Here is a 22,501-nt window from a genome sequence, read left to right as displayed (position 1 = left end):
CACTAAGAATAAATGTAATAGTGATAGTAACATAGTGGTTTATTAGACACGGTTTACACAAAATGTATTTTTTTTTGCATGCTATTATGCAGTAATAACAGTTCATAAACAAACGATCAATAACATAATAGTTTTAATGTGTTTAGCTAACACAGTATCTATTACACAGTACTTGTTATTACACAGTAAGTATTTATGTAATTATTTTGGTTAAACCTTTTATCTGGTGTCAACATATAATTACACTTACGTGCAATCATAAGACATAATACAATCCTCTCTACACCACCCCAAGGTTGACTGGGAGAGAATGCCCATGGCATTAAGTCCGCCTGTATACCATGTGTACAAAGTGTTAATAAATAAATAAATAAATAAATAATAGTGGATTTATTTTAATCCTTTAGATGGAAAATATTTCGTCAATATTATGTTATATAAATTGCCCTGTTAGGCAAATTATATTAATTCCTGTATAGTCTTAAGATTACTTCAAAGTGATTGTAAGATAACTCATATCCATATTATATTGAGATGGTGGTTTTCTGAAAATTTAGTTCTTATTGAGTGAATTTAGCTTTACTAAGGTGGTCGAGCCTTCTTTAAAAGTTCAGTCGGAAAGTGATACATTTTTCAATCTGTTATTTTATAATCTGAATTCAGAATGCTATTCCGGATGTATAAGTGTAGAAGTAGCTTGTCTTTAATGAATGAAAATATTGAATGGAGTGGTCGATCGCTAGAGTATAAGTATTTTGGGAAATTTTGTAAAACTCTGTGTAAAACTGACAGAGTCTCTGGTTAGAGTGTTTTTTAGCTTTACAGGTATTTTATTTCTTTTAGATAATTTATGTATTTTAATTTGTTATCCTGTTGTCAAATTATCACATGCGGTGGTGCTTTTAATATCAGTGTTGAAGCGTGATTAAAATTATCATTATAAACTTTCAATTAGATTTCATTGAAAAAAAAATTGCGGCGACTTAAATCCTGTAGTGAAACAGATATGGATTTTTTAATTTCTCATATAAATAATTGAATCATTTTGATCAAAAACTTTGAAACTCTTAAAAGCAAATGTAGACTTGTAACTTCATGCATTAAATGAACATTTTATTAAAAGTGAGAAGTGTGTACTTGAGCGTTGGAACTGTAAAAAATTTGTGTGGAACACGTTTTGACTTGCGACGATCACCGGTAGCTAGAATGGGTTTATTAACAGAGGGAAGTCCACTCTCATGGGAGGAGACGAAGGCGTTGGCGGAGCATGTTCGACAGCACGGCGTCGAGCAGTTTATCAACTTGTACAGCAAACTGCAAGAAAGAACAGGGGACGTGCTCAAGTGGGGCGACGAGGTATGTTTTCCTAGATTATGCTACTTGTTACGGCCCTATAATGTTTGGCCAATAGTTGTCACTTCTTCATGGCTTCCAACATTGAATAATGTTGTGAAATACCTATTCATGCATTGTCGTTAACACATCTTGTAATGATTTACTATTGTTTGTATTTGTGTTCATGCTGTGAAGGTTGGATTATTGTTTGATTATACTTGGCATGTCAATAATTACATATGATTCTTGAGGGACAAAATCTGTAAATATTTTTTTATATTTCAGGTAGAATATATAATAGTAAAATTTGATGATGAAAATCAGAAAGCCACAGTGAGTCTCAGGGCTGACGAACTCTTGCCCAAACTACAAGAAAAAGAACTAGCTGATCCACAAAGTGAGTTATTAATATTTTCTACTATTTGTAGAAAGAAATTAATTTAACTTAAAAAAATATTTTCAACTGCCTCAGTGACTTGTTATATTATGGTCCAACTGTAATGCCTTGAGTGCAATTCTTAGATTGGGCAAAGTGATACTAACACACACATCACATCACACCTTTTATCCCAAGGGATAATAGGATGATAAAATTGTAAATCAATTTATGCATCATATGAGATTCCACAAATACTAATAGATTTTGTATAGAGTTATAATAATAGATAGTAAATCAGCAAGTGGATATCACTCAACCTTGGCAGCTTGTGATGACTACTCATTGTGCTCACTCAATGGGTATTAATGACTTGCACTTTTTCCATGTTTTGTAGATTAAATTCAATTTCCTCATCATAGACATATCTAATTATTTATAAGGATAAACTTCAAAATATGCTTAAAATCTAATAAAAAATTAACTGAATACAGAATTGTACAGGTACAAATTTGAAACACACAAACACTTCAATTTACCTCTTTAACAAAATGATATATTTTTATAGGATAATGATAGATTAAATGCTAGTGGAGTTCTGTGTGCATTAGATCTATGTACCTGGCAATTATTCTATTGCAGATGTGAAATCATTATGGCGCCCCGAGTATGGTGCCTACATGGTGGAAGGTACACCTGGCAAGCCATATGGTGGGCTTCTGGCACATTTCAATATTGTAGAAGCGAATATGCAGTACCGCCGGGCTGAGGCTAGCGCTCTTCTCAAGGATGGCGAAGTTATCATGAGCTTAACAAACTTTCCTAGGTAATTATTCTTTGAATTAACTTTGTGATAATGAGTTGCTGTTCTAATTAACGAAAATAAATATGTCCATGTACAATTCATATAAATAATTGCTTTGTTGTAATATAAAAATACAACAAAAAAATATCAACTGTAAATATAGCTTTACCAGAGGGCAAAGCTATATTTACAGTTGATATTTTTTTGTTGTATTTTTATATTGTAATACAGTAAGCGAAAATGTGATTAATCATGCTTCCTTGCAAAATATTAACATTGATGTATTTCTTTATTTGAGCAATTTATTTTGATGTTACTGTAAATTATATTTTTAGATTAGGGTGCCCGAACTTCACAAACCCGCCGTTTACACCAACACCAAAAGATGGAGTAACAAAATCGCTTTATTTTCCTGATGAAGGCATATTTCCGGGACATCCTAGGTTTAAAACATTGACTGCAAATATACGGCAGAGACGAGGAGAAAAAGTTGCTATCAATCTACCAAGTATGTGACTATCTTGTATTCTATGATATAATATTTTACAAATTATTAATTCAGTATTTATCTATAACAAATAACAATTGGTAGCATCATACCTCTTAAATATAACTGAAATATATATGTCTCTAAGCAGAATAGAGTGAGTGGTTCGGGATTTCGAAAATACGCAAGATATGCTGGTTAAGGTAAAACTATATGTGGGCGCATAAATTCTCACAATATAATCAGTCATGCACGAAGCAAACAATGAGACGTAAAATGAAAATTTTGTTGAGTCAGATAGATTCAATAAAGGACACACAATAACGTAAAATGTAAAAATATCATGGTTAACCTAGTAGTAGTTTCTCGAAGTGCACAAATAATTTATCGATCGAAACACATCGTATATCTTGTACTTATACAATATTCTGGTTCTATACTGTTTTTAATTTGATTTATATCAAAGAGCACTAGCTGTGCTTTAGGTCTCTCAGATTGCCTCAGTGGCGTATTGCGTGCGCGGTATGTCTTGCGCTCTGAGATTTCGGGTTCTCGCAGTGTCAGCCCGGAGTCTAGAATTTGTAGCCGACATGGCAGAATTTGTATCCTAATCACATCATGGGACGGAATACACACAGCGAAATAAACACTTCTGGGATAAAAGGCATGCGTATATACATATATACGCATGCCTTTTATCCCCGGCACTGGCTAAAACAGACATACATATGTCTGTTTTAGCCAGTGTCCTTACTTCGCATTATGGGACTTGATATGGTAAGTGATAAGTCCCATGGTGAGCGTAGTGATACTACATAGGATACTTTGTAATTCCAAATTTTGTATGGTGTTACTATTGTCTATAGGTGGTTTATCTCTTACAATCAAGCGAACAGCATGTTCGTCTTAGCATTCAATTTCAATAAAAATAACAATAATATGTAAGCAGTCAGTAAACATGCACGCATGTAGATCCCGATAAAGAACTCGCCCATAAACACGATTTATTTATTTATTTATTTATTTACACGATGATGTATACGTATTTAGTAAATATGAATGTACTAAAGAAACAGTGGATGTGTTCCGGTACTGAAGAAAAAAAAACAGATTTATAACTTAGTCCCTAAATATTCCCCCCTTAAAATGCTAAAAATGTGTCATGCGGTAAATATCTGCTTAAAAAGCCTCCAATAAATCGCTATAAATACATAAGTGTATATTTTATCAGTATTCCGCGACAAAAACACGAAGATCCCCGTCGACGAGGCGCACGCGCTGGAGCCAGGTGCAGCGCTGCCCGACTGCGTGTACATGGACGCGATGGGCTTCGGCATGGGTTGCTGCTGCCTGCAGCTCACCTTCCAGGCGTGCTGCATCACCGAGGCGCGGACGCTCTACGACCAACTTGCACCACTCTGCCCTATTATGGTGATTCTAATTAGCTTTTACACAAAGCTATGCCCTGCTATAAGTCTTGGCTTAGTGGAGAGCGTATTTTTTTATTCCATACAAAAAATATTCCCGGTGTTATTTCTTTTATGTTCCTTTACAGAGTAGTCTGAATTTGTGGTTCAATGTTCTTGTAATGTTTTCTCGTCCCTGATAAACTACTTCGGTAAATGAGCCTGGTGTGTTTGTAAATTTTTATACACCTTTAAGCGCTAGAATGATAGGCTTGCGAGTTACTCGTTTCGGTGGACTCATTCGCTTAATATTCTAATCAAAATGTAACGTCATGACACATAGATAATGCTCTTTTGCTCGCGTGGCATGACTCGGCTGATATTTGCGTTACAATTTAGCTTTGATATTATACACGGTGCGGCTAAATCTTATTGTATATGAGGATATAAAATAGGCACTCTTGCACTTACGGTAAATATGAGAATACAATACCTCATAATTCATCAGGTTTTACCGCGTTGCATTATTGTGATATTTATGACATTACACATATAAAATACCCAATTTATATTTTTTTTTTGCATGAGAGTAAAGTATTTATACCAGGAATATTTTAATAATTCACAATAATTCCCCTTGCTATTCACTGCACAATGCTTACAGGAAAAATGCTAAAAATGGGTAAACTTTATTACCTATGCATCTTAACGATTTGCAGAATTCATGCTCAATATTTTTGCACGATAGTAACACTAGCAGTGTGTTAACGTAATAATAACAAATACTACGATATTTGAAAGTGGCGTACCTAAGGCGCAGACATTTGTTTACACCATGAATGGGCCGACTCCACCGGTTGGTATGGTGATCACTTTATATTTCTTCCCTATTCTGTATTAATCCTTCCCGTAGATTTGGAAAATATATATCTTGATTTTATGGGACGATTTTGATAAATATATAAATGTATGCAAACTATTCTACATATTGGGTAATCAAGTAGATACAATTAAAATAAGTTTTGTGTAATAAAGGTCTATTAAACAGCAACGATAATATTTCGTTTAATAGATAGATGTGTTCACGTATTTATCATCCGACAGCTAGCGTTGTCGGCGGCGTCGCCGATCTACCGCGGGTTCCTGACTGACGTGGACTGTCGCTGGAACGTGATCTCCGCGTCAGTGGACTGCCGCACGCGCGAGGAGCGCGGCCTCGAGCCTCTCCGCAACAACAAGTTCCGCATACACAAGTCGCGCTATGACTCCATCGACTCTTATCTCTCGCCTCAACATGAAAAGTGAGTGACTCAATGTGACTAGCTTTTTCAAGTGGGTATATAACATGATAGCCACTAATTAATTTGTTGTATGGGTGTTTATGTTTCCGTTTAATAATATTGGGACTGACGATCGAAGAGGCTATATCGGACTCCGACATTTCCTTAATTCCTTTGATTAGATTACAAGAACTATGTAGTCTTTTACTCACTCTATGGTAAGACATAAGAGCGATAATATGGTTTTGTATATTTTTCGTGGCAGATACAACGACATTCCAATAGTGCACGACGAGAACATCTACCGGCGGCTGCGCGAGGGCGGCATCGACCACCCGCTGGCCATGCACGTCGCGCATCTCTTCATCAGGGATACCGTTTCGCTCTTCTCAGAGAGGGTTCATCAGGATGACGAAAACGACACTGATCATTTTGAAGTAAATATTTTTAACGGATTTTTTTGTTTTTCATATTATTTCTATAACATGGAAAACAAAACGGACAGCTTCGGAAATGAACAGGCGTTAACACAATGGATTAACTATTTCCAAAGAATCATTTGCATTTGTCAGAGGCTGCTCAAACGTATCACAACTTGTTCAATCTCAATACTGGTGTCCCGTAGTGAGATAATCACAAATGTGTGCAGAACATCCAATCGACGAACTGGCAGACCATGCGGTTCAAGCCGCCGCCACCGAACTCGTCGATCGGGTGGCGCGTCGAGTTCCGCCCATGCGAGGCGCAGCTCACCGACTTCGAGAACGCTGCGTACGTGTGCTTCGTGGTGCTGCTCACCAGGGTCATACTCTCTTACCATCTCAACTTCGTCATGCCTATCAGCAAGGTGAGTGCGCGTGCGTTGAATATCACTCATCCTTAAGTTGATTATGCTTTTATATCTCTACTAGCTTTTGCCCGCGGCTCCGCCCGCGTTATAAAGTTTTTCAGGCTAAAGTTTTCCGTTATAAAAGTAGTAGTTTCCCGGGAGCCTATGTTCTTCCCAGGGTCTCAAACTGTTCCATACCAAATTTCATCTTAATGCGTTGGGTAGTTTTTGAGTTTAACACGTTCAGGCAGACAGATGCAGCGGGGGACTTTGTTTTATCTAAAAATAGGGGTTGGTGATAGAAGGGTATAAATTTAGGGTTGAATGTATTTTTTTAATGCGACATAATAAAAAAAATAAAATAAAAATTTGTATAGAATTATAAAAAAAAATGTTAAGGGTGGACAACCCTTAACACTTAGGGGTATGAAAAATAGATGTTAGCCGATTCTCAGACCTACTGAATATGCATGCAAAATTTGGTTAAAATCGGTAAAGCCGTTTCGGAGGAGTACGGAGACAAACATTGTGACACGAGAATTTTATATATTAGATATATTGTCCTGTCAGATGCCCCAGGCTATTTTTCAGTGTATACTCACAAAATAAAGGTGCAGTCTGGAGCTAAGACTTGACACACACCTCCATTGGTTGACTTACGTCACATTTTTTATTGATAATATCATATTCGTGTGGTATTTTATTTATCATCGTGTTTATTACAAGATATAGCATTTTTAAATCCTAAAATTGATGTAATTTATGAAACAAATTACGTGCAAATACAAATACGAGCGCTTATTGATCAACCGACAACGGGGTGGATAGGTCGAAAAGATGGAGGGTCACTTAACTCATCACTATCATTATTCACATTTACACAGATATTACACTTGAATATATGAGATAATAACGACACGGAGGTCAACTCTTTCACGCGACGATGAACTAATTAGTTTTCAGATAATACTGCGATACGAGACGCAGGTCCCATGTCAGGCCAACCTCCACACGCACTATGATGAAGCGAATATTGATGCAGTAGACATGTATAGTATTAAATATTTATAATAACTGTATTCGGGCGTTTTACTCGTAGTGTTGTCGCGATATACTTTAAGTAGTAGTGTGTAATTAAGAGTAATTCTAGGAATTAAGCTCTCTTGCAATGAAACGCAATCAGATGTTAGCATGTATTGTTTTCGTATGATTTGTTCAAGCACTTAGCGTGTTATTGCATGATGTTTGTAAAGGTGGATGAGAACATGCAGCGTGCGCAGAAGAGGGGCGCGGTGTTGAGCGAGAAGTTCTGGTGGCGCCGCGACGTCGGCGCGCCCAGCGACGTGGCGCGCCTCGCCACCGAGCCCGCCGACCAGTACGCCGAGATGACGGTCGACGAGATCGTTAACGGAAAGGTAAGCTTGTTTTACACGAGTACACCATCGGCCCTGGGCACTACGGGCGTTTGCACACTAGGTAGTATTGCACAGTGGTGGTTGTGGAGAACAACTTCTTGCCGGTGGTACCCTCAGCCGTATCGAATGCGCCGAGGAAGGTCACCACCGAGTTTAAGTTGATATTGTCGTGCATTGCAATATAATATATAATAGTGTTAGTTCCAAACATTAATATTGACCACATTGTAGGAACACTTAGATTTCAAACTATGCGTTTACTTGTCTATCAAAATACAAATTTTATTGGTTCTCCTAGGTGAAAGAACTTTCAATAAAGTTAAAATGGAATAATAAATATTGACGAGTTAATTAGCAAGAGTATTACTAACGCGGTCCTGATTCGTGATGTGGACGGCAGGACGGAGTATTCCCCGGGCTGATCCCGCTGATCGAGTCGTACCTGTCGGGCATGGACGTGGACGCGGACACGCACTGCTCGGTGCAGCAGTACCTCAAGCTCATCCAGCGGCGCGCCTCCGGCGAGATCTCCACCATGGCCACCTGGATGCGGAACTTCGTCACCACCCATTCGCAATACAAGTAACTAGCGTTCATTCCAACTTCCAACTATCATTATTTATCATTGCCTTTTCTTTTTATACAAAGAGAACAGTTTCAACTGAATTCATGAATTTCATTATTTGATATTTTCAATAATAGATTGCAATTGTTTTTAATATTTAAGTACGTAGGCCGATTTTAATAACATAATATCATTTTGTAACTCCCGTAATGGTTGTTTCTAGGCAAGATTCGGTGGTGAGTGAGAAGATAAACTACGATCTGCTGAAGACAGCATGCGGCATCCAGTCGGGGTCGATCCCGGCGCCTACGCTGCTCGGCGGTAGCACCGTCTCCAAGACCAACGAAGACATTCCCAAAGCATTTAGTAAAATGATGGGCAAGGACTGCCCCTAACGAGCGAGTCGCTCAACAGTCTAGTGCCTTCTTTGCCGCGGGTGCACTCCTATGCCTAGTGTATTAGTTACTATTATATAGTTGCCTTATATTATTTTAGTGACGTTAATTTCTCCCAAATAAACAAAGATGCTCTGTTATAATCATAGAACTATTCTATACAACGACAAATTTATTAAAGCCTAGCTTTTGCACGTGGCTTCGACCCGTGAAAGTTTTTCAGGGATAAAAGTCCCGCTGTATATTTCCCCGGGATAAAAGTAGCCTATGTCCTTCTCATGGTCTCAAACTATCTCCACACCAATCGTTCCTTATTCTAAATAGCCCAGTGGTTCAGCCTTGAAAGCGTTACCCACAGAAAGAATATAATACTTTCTCGTTTATAAGTATGGATGGACTATAGAAAAACATTCCTCGAATGACAACCATTTCAATCTTAAATTAAAACCACTGTGGGTGAAAATGTGTTTTTTTTTCACACATTTAGTTCATGCACAGTTAGGCTAACGTAGGAAGGTAATACTTTATGGAGTTTAATGAATTTAGAAGATATTATCGAGTGGATTCTGTTGCTTCGGATTGTACATGCAGACATGTTGCACTCGTGGCCGCGGATACGTTGTTTCGTGAGACAGGTTATTGAGATTGTTAATAATACCTTTTAGAAGAGTTGTCCATAGAAAATGTTGTTATTACGAGGCACTCACACGACCGTTTGATTTGAATAAACTCGATCCAATTTTTTGGAATTACAAGTTCGCCGGAATCTCAGTTCAGCGTCCACGTAATATCGAAACATATAACTGCGGTTCTCATTCCTGATTCATATTTATGCTAGTTTTCAAATTAGTCTAAACTTTGCACAATCCGATTCCAATGGAATAGTCCATATTATGAAGTTAGCTGTGAAACAATAAGAAACAATGAGACAGATGAGTTATTTCTTTTTTATCAAAGTTTTATGATTGTCCAATCATATAGCAAAATTATCAAAATGAATAATAAATAATTTACAACCGTTTAAAATCGTTACTGGAAACTGTCAAAAACTAAATAGAAATGTGAGTAGACAGATATGACATCACCAGTCGTAAATAGTCGTAATGATGCGCGCATAAGAAAGAGATAGAGGGATAGATATCCGTACTAGGCGCCTTGTTTTGTTCTTTGCAATATTGAAACAAGAAATTATACATAATTTTTAAACCAATGTTCATGCTGTATCCGCAATTTTTTTCCTTTTATAGTTTTATAAACGGTCAGGTATAAATAATGTACAAGATCAAACGTAATCCTCCACCTTTTTATTAACAAACTATTGAGGTCGGTTGCACTGAAATAGAAGCGCCCGCGTCTGACACCTCAAATTGCGTTGTGCGCAGCGAAACGTACCTACGATGTTTCGAGGCGTCGTTAAGTTTGAATCGGATTGTATTATATTTAACCTTTAAAATATGTAACTAATTTCAGACATATCTTGCTATTCAATTTGCTTTTGAATTCATTGAGTTCCTCGTTGTTGACCTACACAAAATAAATATATGATTATAATTGCGCTTTCATGTTGTATCAGTCCTAAATATTCAACTTCGTTGATTCCTTTTGTCTTATTAGCATGCACCTTAAATTGATGCATTTGATTCACAGTTATCATTTATATACCTACGTTAGTTGATCTAAAGGAGTTGAGCAAACTTTATAAAGCATCAGTTGGCTACTAGCATTTAAAACAGTATTAATTTTGTTGTATATTATACAATCCGTCGGATACTCAGCTGTGTCGTAAAAAATTGCAGTGTTTTGAATGGTTGATTGCATGAAATACTGTTTCAACTTATAGTTAAGAATATTACCCGTTTGTTTGCGTTATGTTATAATTTATGTCTAAAATACCACTTTGGCTTCAAATATTACTTGTACCTTATTTAAACGCGCTAATGTATCATTATAAAAATAAATTGTTATGCTAGATTTAGACTAGCAAGTGCATGTAGCAATATGCTGCGCAAGAGTTGCAGATTTCAGCTTGCCGTGATTGATTACACGGTATTATTTTTTTATGCAAATCGACTTCTGCTAGTTTATTTGGTAATCTAAACTTTGTTTTATTTAACTTAACAAAAAAAAAACAAGTATTACAATAGATTGTTTGGTGTTTTAATGAGGTTTTGTTACTACCAACCATAGGAACGTAGCTCAAAAATAATAATAATGCAAGGATGTAAGTGAAAAGTGGGGTTTACTGGACTTGTCGGTAAGAAATGTGATATCTTGCTACACTTCATCTCAGTTCACTTTAGACCTCCAGTTCGTGTAACACGGGGATAAAGTTTGGGAACACTGCTGTCTTGATAAGCACGTACGGAGCAAGACAATGTAAGAACAGGGTGGTTGTGACTAGCTCGATTAAATTTGGTTGCACTTACATTATTTTATAATTAGTTTAATTGAATACTAAGTTATATATTTGAATGGATTCGAAAAAAACTGTGCCGTGGGTGCTACTGGTAATTACGTAAATCACATTAAATTACAAATGTTAACTATTTTATTAATAATTATAGTTAAGCACTACATAGGACTTGCCCTGTTATCATTTATTCGCATATATGTACCTTAATGTAGTTTCTTTAGAAACCAGTGATTAAGATCATAGTCGAAATAAAATGAAGCACAAAATTAAAATATTTTTACAAATTACGAGGAGAATTTATGTGCAATATCTATTTAGACCCTGCATTACTTTTACACAATTTGTTGTATATGTTATACCTATTTTGTTCACTGTTAGTGATTTTATTATTATAATAAATATTGATAATATTAATATGTTGTGTTAATTTTATTAAAACGGGACGACAAACTTTGTTGTTAGTGATGTTGGCTATCTAATCCTGCGAGGTGGCTGGTGCTTTAAAATAAACCTGTATAAGAATAATTATGCAAGTTTAAATTAAACCAAAATATATTGTCTATTTGATTGTATCTAGGCACGCATTTAACATTTCAGCCGTCATAATATTTGAATCGGATGTAGATATCTTATCCTACTACAGTATATTATAAATCTTAAATCATGCTTGAACCGCTGAACGATATGGATCGATGTTTTGCACCAAGTCGCGTATCATAATACAATTTTATCACAAAAAAAAATTTTGCTCAGGGGAAATAGTTTCACGGGTGGATTTCCATGTTACAGATGGGTGGTAATAAAAGTAGCTGGTTATGTTCACATTTTTTTATATTAATTCTAAAATTTATCTACAAGTTGCAATATATGTTGTTGTTCTTGTTGACGCCATTCCTCGCTTCCCGCGTCGCCCAAATTACCTGCATATTCTGCAAATAAAATATGTAAGTAACTAAACGACGTAGTTCTGTATTATACCTTATAGGATAGAACACCACAATAACGATGTTTTAAAGCATCAGCACATTGCGTGTATTACCTCTCATGACATGTCGGATGATCTTGAGCGAGCCTCCGCGCAGAGACAGCACGCGCTGCACGCGCTGCTTCACCGCGGCCGGACCCGCCGTGCACACCTACACACAGACACGACTTTTCTTATGGAACATCATTTACTGCATTTACATTAAGTAACAGAAAAATACGTGTAACGTGGGTCTTAGATCCAGGCCTAATCCTAGGGTAGTGAGATTTGTACATTACACAGGTGACAAACATTTTAAACAAATGACTTTTGTATGAGAAACCGCATCATCAAGATGTAAAGGATGTTATGGTATTATTTGGATGACTATTTCAAAAATTTTAACACAGTTTAGTAAGATGGGTAAAATATGTTATGGGAGTTTATTTAGAGGATATATTTTTTATTTGAATACATTTACACGTACCTCAAGGATAATCCTGTCAATGAGCTGTAATGTGAACAAGCCGCCCGAGAGCCGCTTTAAGTATTGCGCGTCGTCATCCAATTCTTCGGTATCTTGCTATAAAGCGCAAATATTACAGGTAAAATTATTATATTGTGTATAAATGCTCCAAGGGCAGTACGTAATTGTTAGGATATACAGCCTGCATAATAAACGATCTCAATCTCAATTATCAATACGATTCCGAGAATGAACCAATCGAAATGAATTCCTCCCAGCTGAATTTCGGCCACAGCGGCTAATCTCAACACTGAGATCGGTCAGATATGCAGAAGATATTATAGCGTACAAGTGTGTGCACAATACACAGATGCACTTTCTGTTCCTTCACTCTCATTATCCGTTGAGGCGACAATCTGATATATCATAGAGCTCAGACAAGGGACCAATGGCTTTACGTGTTTACCAATCAAAATAAGTCACTTCTAAGCATGTCAAAAACAAACTTAGCTCTGATTGGTTCATATTAAGGAAGATAGAAAAAAATATTGAGTTTGTTTATTGAAATGGCGGTAAGTAGGAACTGAAGCAGCTTCAGCGCTCTATGAAATTAAATCGAATCTGAGAATAACTCAAAAAGCGTGTAGCTCGTATTAGTCACGTATAAAATTTCAAAGTTTTATTTACGCTTACTATGTTTAGCTGTCGTGTCCCTTACTAGGCGAGTGACTTATGTAGATACTCAGTCGTTCATGCATGAACAAATTACCAAAAACTTTTGCTAATACTAAGCTCTCTTATTGTAGTTCAAGAAATTCCAACATATTGTGCCAAATTAACAGTCACTGCGATTTCAATAACCCACACAAAGTACGGGCCGATGATATAGCGCTCCCATAGTGCGGCCAAAACGGTAACTTTAGGAAATTCCAGTTTCTCATGCTTAATCATTTGAGTACTTGAAACTTCGGACTTCACTGAAGTATAATTGATAGCTTTTTTGTTGTTTTCGTCATATTTAAGTCGCAAAATCATTATTGTAATACTCGCGTATTCAGCACGCGCGCTACGCTCCTGCGAAACGCTCCATAGCGGCAAATTTTCCAAGAACTGAAGTTTCGTACGATGCCTCCCTCTAGACCAGTGGTTCCTAACCTGGGGGTAATTACCCCCGCAGGGGTAAAACGGAGATTCTAAGGGGGTAACACGGGATGGCACGAAATAGTATTAAAATAGCAATAAACAAAATAATAGTACGGTAAACGGTAGCACGGCGCTCTCATGCGCGCGGCTGATGGCGACGGCGGCGGGTGAGCTGCGGTGTGGGAGGGTGAAGCATGACTAGCGGCGGGCCGGACAGGCGGCGATGTTCATTTTGTTTACCTAAGCTTAGGAAGAACACGCATTTTATTTGTTCCGCCGCGCATTGCAGAAATCGTATTTTTGAATTGTTTAAATTCAAAGGTAAGCAGTGTTTGTTAATATCGTCACGTTAATATTGTCACGAGTGATTTGTTTACGTAGGTATGTATTAGTTGATTTTTGTTTTAGGTACCTACAGGTGTTTTTGACATGGCTTCTACTTCATCTGGCAAAAAGCGCACTTATAAAGAAGCATTTCTACAATGGGGTTTCACAAGCATCGTAGACAAAAATATAGAAAAGCCTCAGTGTGTTTTATGTAATAAAGTGCTTAATCCAGAAAGCATGAAACCGAGCAAATTAAAAGAACATTTTGCTAAAGTTCACAAGGAGTTCGCAGATAAAAATATAGATTTTTTTAAGAAAAAGGAGAGGATTCTGAAGTCTTCCCGCATGGATTCTACAGGCAATATACAGAAAGCAAATGAATCATGCCTTCAAGCTTCATACAAAATTGCTTATCGCATCGCACGTAATAAAAACCACACACTATAGGAGAGGACCTCATCAAACCTTGCTTGTTAGATGCAGTAGCACTTGTTATTGGTGAGCAACATGTAGCTAAGATTAAACAAATCTCACTCTCAAACACTACTATTCAAAGTCGCATATGTGAAATGAGTGCCGATATTCTAGCAACCGTTATTTCTGAAATAAAGGATAGTCCTATGTTTGCGCTGCAGTTGGACGAGTCCACAGATGTTGCTTCGTGTTCACAATTATTGGTGTTTACACGATACATTAAAGATGATGATGTAAAGGAGGAATATTTGTTCTGCAAGTCTTTGCCTACTACTACTCGCGGCGAAGACGTATTTCAAACGCTAAAAGAGTTTATAGAGGAAAATGGCCTAGACTGGTTAAAGCTGATTGGTACTTGTACAGACGGGGCGCCTTCCATGATGGGCATCCGTTCTGGTTTTCAGGCACTCGTGAAGCAAGTTGCTCCTCAAGTTTTCGGCTATCATTGCTTGATACACCGTTACGCTTTGGCTGTGAAAACGCTTCCACCAGATTTGCTAAACACGTTGAGTGACATAGTAAAAATTGTTAATCATATTCGAGGCAGCGCCACTAACTCAAGATTATTCAAAGTTTTGTGCGATGAAGTTGGTGCTACATTTAATGCTCTTTTGTACCATACAGAGGTACGTTGGTTATCAAGAGGCAAAGTTCTAAGTAGGGTTTACGAATTACGAGAAGAAATTGGATTGTTTTTTGAAAACCAGAGAACACAAAAAGAAAAAGAATATTATGCAAAAATTAAAGACCAAACATTTATTCTAAAATGGCGTACCTTGCTGATTTTTTCACTGAAATTAATAGTCTCAATATTTCACTGCAAGGAAATGAAACGAATATTTTGACGTTGCAGGATAAAATCGCAAGTTTTTTGCGCAAATTGGAACTTTACCAACGCAGAGTTCAAGCTGGTGATGTGTCAATGTTTACACAGCTAAGTGAGCAATTAGCAAATAATAATACATACAATAAATATAAACAAGAGAAAATCACGTTTGAAAATTCCGTGGTTCAACATTTAACTGCCGTGATAGACTCACTGCAGCAATATTTTCCGAACATGGACAGTCGTGAGTCCTACTCCTGGATTTTAAGACCATTTTCTACTTGCGTCGATATTTTCAAGGACGAAGATGTGTCAGCGAAAGTAGAGTTTCTCGGGCTGCGTGAGAATAACTCATTGAAAGTTGATTTTCAAAATGATAAACTAAGCACATTTTGGCGAAAAGCAGCTGCAGAATATCCCATTATAGCTGACAGAGCTTTAAAAATGTTGATTCCATTTGCTACAACTTACAGATGTGAAACTGGTTTCTCAACTCTTGTTACATTAAAAACAAAAGCCAGAAACCGTCTGAATGTTGAGCATGACATGAGATGCGCGTTGAGTGAAACCGAACCTAATATTGTCAAACTTGCGAATGCAAAGCAATTTCAACCTTCACACTAGTTAACTCCAAGATTTACATATTACTTTACTTGACTAGTTACCTAAACGTGCAATTTCTTAGAATTTAGTTAGATAATAAACATATTTTCGTTCGAATTTGTGTGGTTTTAATTATTTTAAATTGGCTAGGGGTAAACTCAATTCCCATACTTGTTCACAGGGGTAGTGACATTGAAAAGGTTAGGAACCACTGCTCTAGACTTTCACGCGCGTGGATTTTGTGCAACCGACAAAACAAATGTGAAATTATTTATGGGATACCTAGTAGTCTAAATGAAAGTTTTGTGAAAATAGAAATGCATACATACATACATAGTATTACACTTCTATCCCATAGGGATAGCCAGAGATTATGGATTGCCACTTTGCACGATTCTGGTATAGCTCTCGCGCCTACTCCACCTTAATTAATCTTTTCATGCATTTCCGCCGGTCCCTAATACTTTTTACCTGGCTTTTACTGAAAATGTCAGATATCTAACATTCGAAGGTTCAGTGCAGTCGGCCCCTACCGGCTCTTTCAACCACAATCGCCTTATAAACCCTCTGTGTCAGTCTCTTATCATCCATCCTCTCCATATGCCCAAACCACCCTTCTCAATTATGAGAAATGAGAGCGTTAAGAAGTGTGTGGGGTGACTATAAGTGATACAGTGCGGAATACTACGGTCATGGATATGTGTAGGGTGACAGAGGATGTAGTTACAAATAGAAATGCACAAATTTGTAAACTTATTTCATGCTGTAACTGGCGACGTCGAGAGTTTAAGGTAACATATTGTGAAAAAGGAGGCAGAAAAGTAAACTACCTCCATTTCTTTCTCGGTGCGATCGACTTTGTCCATGTACTTAAAATGTAGCTCTAAGAGTCTGTCGACTTTTTCAAGGTCATTCTCTGTGAACTTCGCCAACAACCTCTGCCTTTGGCTTCCTTGACAATTCCGCAACATTGATGCTATTATTGACACTACATGTTCTGAAAAAGAAAAACGGGATTATTAAATATTTGTCGGTATTAGCATTTAGAGCATTAGCGAATCTATAATGGTCGTACCTTCATGTTGGTCCACTGTTAATAATCTTTTTCGTTTCGGCGTTTTCATGAATAGCGGGAAAACAGTGCGCAAACCCAGTATGTCCACAAACTTATTACAATTGTCCCGCCCGTCGGGCCCCACGAGCGCATGGTCGAGAACTTTCAACGAACCATTGCGAGACATTTTCTTTTCCCTGTAACGTTGTCATCAATATAATTTTGAAACACTTACATTTCGAATATTTTATTCTTATTATTTAACGGAAATCAAAGAAGGAGGAGGAGGTTACACAGTGAGGCGTAATTTATTTTAGAGACCTGAGCATAAGATTCATGAGCTGCAACCCCTCGCCGCGCAGGAACCGGTCGCGGTTCGTGGGCTCCATGAGCGCGCAACATAACGAATCGAACATATTCTCCATTGCTTCTTGTTCTTCAGCGCCACTTGGATCGTGACGTTTGTAAAACTAAAACACGTCCAAACAGTATGAATGATTAAAATATTTACTTCTAAATAATATGTCAGTAATAAGAAAGAATAACTTGTGGTATTAATTCATAATTTTAAAGTAATGTTTGTAATAAACAAGACATACTGCAAGTTGCTGCAGCAATACATCTATGCCATCTAGTTCTCCCAATAACTTTCTATTTTCTGGTGTGTTTTGCAGCAGTATTGATAGAATCTCTGTTGCATAAAGTTTATTTCCATCAAAAGGCACTTTCATCTAAAACAATGTAATATGTATCTTAGTAAGAAATAAATTGTTATTATAGAAAATATTGTATTTTTTTTATTAGGAGTTTTTTTAATTACTTTCAGTCTTTTTAGGATCCATTGCATAAAACCTTGTTTGGCCACTTCTGGACACAGCTCAGGCCGAAACTCTGTGATATTTTCTATTATACCTGAAAGCAAATGAAGTTTTTTTAATATACAGAAAAATAGATGCATTTAAATGTTTAATATTTTGCTATAAAGTATATATATTTTACAATTATAAAATATCTAACTTTATAAAGACAGTACACATACAATTCCAATAAAGAATATAAGACTTGTTAGTACAATTATGTTATTATGTATAACAATAATGTTCAATATACCTTACCCAGTGTATTGTGCACAGCATCTCTTTCATCTGGCACTTGTTCGTCCAAGCGAGACAAATTGTGCAGAAGAAGAGCTGGTGCTTCAGCCTCAGCTAAAGCATTTATTAATTCCTCCGCACCCTCTTCACTTTCGTGTAGGATGTCTACATCTGTGAGTTCCTGGAAAAATAAATAATATAATTTTCGAGAACTTATTTCATCAATGAAAATTATTCCATTGATATTTATGAATAGACATATACAAAATAATACAAAATGAGATAGACACATAACTGATAGAGGCATGTCAAAGTGATCTATCTCCCGGCACCTGATGATAACCAGATTAGGGTCCAGATAGTGTCGCCTGATGAGAGATGATTATCACTCGCCAGTCGACACAATTATGCCACCCTGTTTGAAACCCCATTTACATAGGCAGATAGCAAAACGCAACACGCTTACCTGGGCTTCAACGGCAGGTTTTACACTTTTTGTCTGGTGTCTATCCAGACAGATGCAAATATCCTACCACCACCAGATAAAATTACATTCCTCTTAATTACATGAGGATTGTACATTATTCTTCGCAATTACGTAGATCTTATCTCTACTACAGCTTTCAGTGGATAAATGCATTGAAGCATCATTACATTAAGCAGGTGTTGACTGTTTACCAAACAATAATTAATGTATAATTTTAAAAGTTAATTAAATGATAGAATAATACCTGCAATAGTTGTACTACTTTAGTTGATATGTCTGTGTTATCGTGTGAAAGCAGCTCCAGCAGAGAATTGACACACTTTAATTCCACAAGCAGTGGATACTGATCAGGTACGGTTGCTACAGCACTCAAATCCTGTGTAAAAGGTATATGTATATGTTTGGATCAATAAATATACATTATTTTTAACATAGTAATGTATATTTCCGATGAGACGGCAAATCCGATATTACAGGAGAAAGATCAGGCGGAGGACCAACAGCTTTACGTGCTTTCCGTGGCACAGGGGAATAATGATTGATGATGATACTGAGTAATTTTTAAGGAAGAAAAACCCAGTTTCTTTTGTTTTGGTCTGACCTGGGATTCGAACCTAGGACCTCAGCCCGGTAGTTGTACTCATACCGTGTACAATTACAACTACGACACCGGGGCAGTCAATCTCTTTATCTATACTTATAGTATAAAGGGGAAAAGTTTTGTAGGTTTGTACGGGATCTCTAGAACTACTTACTGAGCTGATTTTGAAAATTCTCCCACTAATATATACAGTACTTTTTATCATGGAAAAATATTTATTCTTCACATATTATATATGTTTACAATTATAATTTGACTGCGTATATGGAGTGGATGACAGCCTAGTTGGGAAAGGAATGGATTGCCAAGATGAATGTCAAAAGCCAGTACACACACCTCTTGATTTTCATAGTTACGACTTGTATATTGTTTATATTGTCACACTCGTGAATGTGTGCTGCTTGCGTGGACTGTTCTGCCCATTTTGCTTACTACATATATCTAAGTACTGGGGGTATATATTGAGGAACTTCAGGTTTAATTATTTCATGATTCCTAAGAAGGTTGTGGCACTCATATGGAAATTATATATTTATTTATTACCATTTTGCAAGTACATAAATGAAGTGCTCTAACAACACTAAAAAAAATGTATTTTAGCTCCATATCATGCACTCAAATTCAATTTTATATTATTTCGAAAAGAACCACATCAGAGTTTCTTGCCCGATCTTCTCTGGTAAAAACTACTTTCTCCATACTTGTTTATTATTTATTCATTAATTCTCCAGCAAACAGTTATAGAAAATTGATAAGTGTATCCTGATAATCTCCAACTGTTTTTTTTTAAATTGGGACATATCTGTCCGGTCTGTTCTTAAAATATTGTCATTTGGAGCTGACACTACATCCTCAGGTAAATTGCTAATAATTACTTACTACTTGCTAATATTTACGGATTTTATCACAGTTATAATAATTATTATTTTCTCCTGTTTCCAAGACTTTGCAGCCTTTATGGACATGTGGCGGACACAAATAGGAGAAATAAGAGAAAATAATAATATAAATAAACATAATAAATTCCGTAACTATGTAGTTTTATTTCAATGTCTAACATTCACATAAATATTTAGGTCAGTGGTCAAAGTGTGTAACAAGTTAGGGGCTGTTCAAGTATTACGTAACACAATTTAGGGGGAGTGGGGTCTTGTAAACATTACGATGCGTTACAGGGGCGCGAGGGGGTCTCGTTCAAAGCGTTATGTAACATTGTTTTTTTTTGGTTTAAAACAATAACAAAGGTATTTTAGCGACTTTACGGTATTTTGCGTAAAATAATTGTGATTACAAAAAAAAATGTCACTCTAAGTTATTAACTTTTGGATGGCGTACAGAAAAACTTTACGGCGCGTTACATCGGGGGTAGGGGGTCCAAAAGTCTTCAAAAATTATGTTACATAATACTTGAACAGCCCCTAACTTGTTACACACTTTGACCACTCTATTACTTAGAAAATGTTGGTAAGGGTTGTTTTAAGGTGGTGATCCCTATAATGGATATCTGTATTGTAAAATATATATTATACAATAATATAACATACACTCTGCTTTTTGGTGTTTGTCACCGTGTGCTCTTCCTATTTAAATCAATGCCTAGATCTGTTTGTGCCTTGAGTAGCAGAAGTTGGGATTATCATAAATTGTATGGTAATCTTATTATTAATAATTTTAATCATTAAAATTAGTTGTCATTTTGATTGTGATTTGAATGATTTTTATTGTTATTGAGCTGTCTTTGTAAAACACTGAGGATGAGTGAAACAGTTATGTTGGTTTCACGGTATTATAACCCAATATAGACACTCAGAACTATAGAATCATCCGAGGGTGCATTAAGCGAGTCTCTTACCCATGTGCACCCAATACCAACATACCAACTATAACCATCCTTGTTTACTTGATACTCTAGATCTTTTGTACTAAGATAGCTGCATGATGCCGAACTGTAGCTTTTTTCTATATGTGGTTAAAGAGCCCCTGGACTCTTAAGAATGACTTTGGTGTCTACTACATGGGAGTACTACCTGTATTGTCATCCACCTCATAGAATAATAGTAACCCTAGTGATGACAGTAGTGACTCCGGTTCATCTGATGTCTATTGTTAGACTACTTGTACTTATGTGACTTACCTGTAGGGCATCATGTAGGTCAATCTCACTATCCATAAATTTTTCTGGTTGGTCAGGAAATTTGATTCTCATTTCTCTGTTTTTAAGAGCTTTTTTCTCAAAATTGAGTACTAGCTTTTTTATTCCTGTATCATCTAGGATCTCACCCTGAAAAAAAATATTTTTTAGTAAGTAATTGAAAAACTATGGTTATCAAGAATTGATTATGGCAAACAGAACCTTTGTCATTGTTGCTTTAATTGTACATAAATATGTTGATTAATACATTAATGATAAAAAATATCTGTTAAAGAAGTTTGTAACATAGGAAGAATGTAAGTGATGTATCAATTTCTTATTGCATTTACTTGTTTTATGTAACAAAACGATGCATAAATAAAGTTAGTATAAGGATTTATAACCTCTGTTGCTTCGGTCTCTACAAATCTTAATATATCTTCTCTTTCCTTGTCACTTATTGCGGGTTCCTTAGGCAATGTCTTCGAGTACTGTTGGATTGTCCGATCGTACTTTGGTTTAGCAGTTCGACGAATTTTTGTACTTCTAGATTTTTCTTCATCTGAATCGCTTTCATCTTCATTTGGTCGTTTAGGTGTAGGAGTCGGCTATGAAAACAAAAATACGTAACTATAACAATTCGTCCAACGATCATTTACGATAGTTTTCTTACTCCAAGCTAATGATTGTTACCTTAAATGAAAGTAGTTCTCCTACATCCATTGTTATAAATAAAAATTAATAAGTGTTTGACTTACAAAATGATATCTATTCTTAGTAAAAATATTAAACAAACAAAAACCCCAGAAGCTACACTTTTGATAGGTTAGATCAGAGGTTTTTTTTTTTCTCTCTCTCTGTGTACAGATGTTAGGTATTATTTCATATTTTAAACAGAGACAATTTTTTGAAATTGACGCTGACGTCTCTTGTCAATGTTTTCATTTTAAATCATATTCCGGCGCCAAATATAGTAAAAATATTTTAACACTTGTTTGAGGGTCGTTTTCACGTTTCGTTAAAAT

The 22,501-nt window shown here is 36.4% G+C and overlaps 3 protein-coding genes across 3 annotated transcripts; 2 read left to right on the top strand and 1 right to left on the bottom strand.

Moving 5' to 3' along the window:
- The first annotated feature begins 694 nt into the window (after positions 1 to 694).
- On the top strand, positions 695 to 11,720 carry LOC115445077 (glutamate--cysteine ligase catalytic subunit). Its single transcript, XM_037444254.1, has 11 exons — positions 695 to 1,356; positions 1,621 to 1,732; positions 2,354 to 2,537; positions 2,852 to 3,024; positions 4,235 to 4,434; positions 5,514 to 5,710; positions 5,955 to 6,126; positions 6,339 to 6,536; positions 7,772 to 7,933; positions 8,334 to 8,515; positions 8,722 to 11,720. Exons 1-11 carry the CDS (start codon positions 1,105 to 1,107, stop codon positions 8,891 to 8,893), a joined length of 2,004 nt encoding a protein of 667 aa, XP_037300151.1. The 5' UTR covers positions 695 to 1,104; the 3' UTR covers positions 8,894 to 11,720.
- Positions 11,721 to 12,119: 399 nt separating this feature from the next.
- On the bottom strand, positions 12,120 to 22,417 carry LOC115445075 (beta-catenin-like protein 1). Its single transcript, XM_037444255.1, has 13 exons — positions 22,170 to 22,417; positions 21,881 to 22,084; positions 21,480 to 21,626; positions 18,989 to 19,120; positions 18,279 to 18,438; positions 17,984 to 18,075; positions 17,763 to 17,894; positions 17,485 to 17,633; positions 17,185 to 17,360; positions 16,940 to 17,106; positions 12,758 to 12,853; positions 12,346 to 12,442; positions 12,120 to 12,235 (listed from the first exon to the last, which is right to left on the bottom strand). The coding sequence occupies exons 1-13, from the start codon at positions 22,197 to 22,199 to the stop codon at positions 12,147 to 12,149; spliced, it is 1,671 nt and encodes a 556-aa protein (XP_037300152.1). The 5' UTR covers positions 22,200 to 22,417; the 3' UTR covers positions 12,120 to 12,146.
- LOC115454648 (protein ZBED8) lies at positions 14,081 to 16,226 on the top strand. The gene is made up of 2 exons (XM_037444256.1): positions 14,081 to 15,306; positions 15,534 to 16,226. The coding sequence occupies exons 1-2, from the start codon at positions 14,776 to 14,778 to the stop codon at positions 16,128 to 16,130; spliced, it is 1,128 nt and encodes a 375-aa protein (XP_037300153.1). The 5' UTR covers positions 14,081 to 14,775; the 3' UTR covers positions 16,131 to 16,226.
- Positions 22,418 to 22,501: the final 84 nt, after the last annotated feature.

Source organism: Manduca sexta, chromosome 28 (assembly GCF_014839805.1).
Source record: "Manduca sexta isolate Smith_Timp_Sample1 chromosome 28, JHU_Msex_v1.0, whole genome shotgun sequence".
NCBI classification, from domain to species: domain Eukaryota; kingdom Metazoa; phylum Arthropoda; class Insecta; order Lepidoptera; family Sphingidae; genus Manduca; species Manduca sexta.
The sequence above is the reverse complement of the archived record's forward strand: the minus strand, read 5'-3'. Positions and strand labels throughout refer to the sequence as shown.